This window comes from Dysidea avara, chromosome 9, assembly GCF_963678975.1.
Source record: "Dysidea avara chromosome 9, odDysAvar1.4, whole genome shotgun sequence".
Classification (NCBI taxonomy): Eukaryota; Metazoa; Porifera; class Demospongiae; order Dictyoceratida; family Dysideidae; genus Dysidea; species Dysidea avara.
This window is the reverse complement of record NC_089280.1, coordinates 7,566,583-7,569,609: the sequence shown is the minus strand read 5'-3', so window position 1 is coordinate 7,569,609 and position 3,027 is coordinate 7,566,583. Positions and strand designations below refer to the sequence as shown.

The 3,027-nt window shown below is 35.7% G+C and overlaps 1 protein-coding gene across 1 annotated transcript; it reads right to left on the bottom strand.

Annotated features, from left to right (window-relative positions):
- Positions 1-1,172: 1,172 nt before the first annotated feature.
- LOC136266104 (uncharacterized) lies at positions 1,173-2,806 on the bottom strand. The gene is made up of 3 exons (XM_066061065.1): positions 2,527-2,806; positions 2,289-2,483; positions 1,173-2,168 (listed from the first exon to the last, which is right to left on the bottom strand). Exons 1-3 carry the CDS (start codon positions 2,789-2,791, stop codon positions 1,411-1,413), a joined length of 1,218 nt encoding a protein of 405 aa, XP_065917137.1. The 5' UTR covers positions 2,792-2,806; the 3' UTR covers positions 1,173-1,410.
- Between the last annotated feature and the right edge of the window lie 221 nt (positions 2,807-3,027).

The window sequence follows — 3,027 nt, the reverse complement described above, 5'->3', positions numbered from 1 at the left end:
ATGTACACTTCATCAACATGTAGAGAATACAGAATGTAGAGTATACTGAGTAACACAGAGACGATAATTATCATGATGTGCACATGTACAGCTAAGCTCCTTCTCCTGGTATTCTATACATCAGTACAATATCTTTCTACTAATATTATATTCTGGATATTTGCTCAACAGGGTACTCAACATATAGTGCTTATAATATAGCATGAGTGTGCAATTCACTAGTATAACCCATAACATTGAGCAAACAGAATCACTGCTACATTGACCTGTAGTCCTGTACATTTCCACTAGAAGAACCCATGAGTAACATAAATATTACTCACACCTGAGTGTAAATTCTTATTTTGATTTGGTTTTCGCCTACGTATATATGGTATAGCCAATCTTACAGGAGTTTGAGAACACACAAAATTCGAAAAAAACATTAGAAAGATAAACAACTACAAAGCTCGGAAACATATACACTACTTACACACATATACAAACATGCATACAAATTAGATTAATGAGCAGGACTATGACTGTGAATGGTTGTCATGAAGTCTTTGTATTCATCAGTGATGAGTTCCAGTGGATCCACCCACCATTCTGCATTCAGCCTCGATCAGCAAAATAATGGTCATACAAGTATAGGGTCTCGCATGACATGTACATCTCTGCAAGTTAGTATTGGAACAAAACAAAGTAATTCTGCTCTTTACACCTTTAAAATTAAGCAAAAAATAATTTCCCTGCTTTTATTCTCAAATATAACAATCAGCTCAATGTAAATGTACTGAATGGTTACCCTAACTTTGCTATGTCAAAGGATCCCAGAAACTCCATGCAGCATTATCCTGTAAAGCTTTATTTCTTACAAAACCATCCCTACAGCAACTTTTAATGAACTAATATATATACCTCTACAATAATTTCTGGGCTATGGATACATTAATCTTGCTTTTGAAGGATTATTGTTCTTCAATCCTTGTCACAAAGTTATAAATGATGAGATATTCACAAACATGATGTTAAGTAGAAAGCTATACAGCTGAGTGTCATCTCAAAGAGATGTCTTGCAAACCTACTCTAAAACTTCCCATAGTTGAGTTAACAGCTACAGTATGTTAATTTTATACCATGGTTACAAGATTTTCACGACACCTTATATCAGTAAATATATGTATGCAATGCTCAATAAACACAGTCTTGATCCAAATGATATATACCTTAAGCACATGATGATACATGTGTATCTAAAGTGTACAACTACACAATTATTATGACTGGAAAGTTCCATTTGTTCAAATATGCATCAGTGTTATTGTAGCAAAATTATTTTTGTAGCATAGTTACAAAACTATACAATAAACGAGTGTTAAATAATTGTACATGCATGACTAAGATCGCTCATTAGCAGAGTATATTCTGTTATTCAATGCAATAGTCTGCATCATTGATCAAGTTAATAATCGAGTCACGTATCAGATTCAGTAAGGCATCAAGATCAACCACACTGAGCACATCAAGTAGATTGCCATTTCTACCTCTAATACAGTCCAGCTCAAGCCAGTCAGTATTGTTTCCAATGGAAATGGGAAACACGTCAACATTGGTAATAGTGCTGAGACATTCAGTTGCAGTGCATACATCTTCACCTGTGTTGGAGCGGCCATCAGTGAGGAAGATCACATCAACTTTTGGTGGATTAATTATGTTTCTAGTAAATTTACATGGTGAATTAAGCATGTAATCACAGGCACAGCGGATAGCATCACCAGAGGCAGTCACACCACCACGATATTTGATGGACCTTATTGCATTTCTTAGTTTTATAACTGAGTCCTGGTAGCAGTTGTAACAAATTTCTCGATATACATAAGTGCTGTAGGTCATGACTGCAACTTTAGCATTGCACAGCAAAGGAACTAAGTCAGCTACAGCATCTGTTGCTTTTTTGAATTCAGTTGCTCCAATGCTACCTGATGTGTCTAATATAAACAGAACAAAACGTTCTTGTCCTGGAATTTGTCTTCTTCGACGATGTGCCTTTACAGTTGACAGATACTCTTCTAGATCTATTGTTTCTGGAGTAGAGGTATCATCCAATTGCTCACTGTGACTTTTTTTGCCAACTAAAGTTGCTGCTGCTTCTTCCATTGTTTCCATAAACGGAATGCTTCGACGGTCTGCAATAATAGTATGTGAATAATGTATGTATAGTAATTACATAGAATCAAGAGTAACTCTTGATAGAACAATCTCAATTTACATAACACACTGCACACACACACAATCACCACACATACATTTTTTGCATATCTGCCCACTTGGCAATGGGCAAATACTTTCGATATTCCGGCGAACTTTGCTTGAAGTAAAAACAAGATCATGATCAGTGTAGTTATTAAAAACAGTGTAAGTTGTTTTTGTTCTTGTTGAAGGTGATTTAAGACCCAGGGTAGTAGCCATGATTACTGCCTTTTGCTCCAGTGTTAGCTCACCTGTATACAAAATAGTATTATATACAGTAAAGCTAATACTTACAGAAAGACATTGTTTGAATTTCATCCTTGCAGTTCCCATTGTTATCTTTTCTGGTCCTCCTTGCATTATAACGATATCCAGTACTGCAGTCAGCTGATGGTACTGAGTTACTTATCCTTGACCAGGTACTCCAAGAGCCATAAAAACATGAGCAGTGTGTGAACAGGTCTGGCCGGTAGATCCTTAGGACAGAGTCACAAGGAAACTGTGCATCAGCTTCTCTTGCTATAGATACTGCAGCCACAATAAGAATAATCTTCCACATGGTGACACCACAGCTGATCACAATAAACTAAGTTGTTGCAAAGTAAGGACCCTTTTATAGTAGCACCTTTACTAGTAGCTTGAACCCTAAATTGTGGTTTTGTGATATACATAATTGTGGTTTTTGTTATATTTAAAATTAAAGCTTGGGAAATAGTAATTTATTTTATTTTATTAGTTGCTAAACAGTTTACATTTTGCACTAATCTTACTGTACAACAGAATAGCAAAACAACC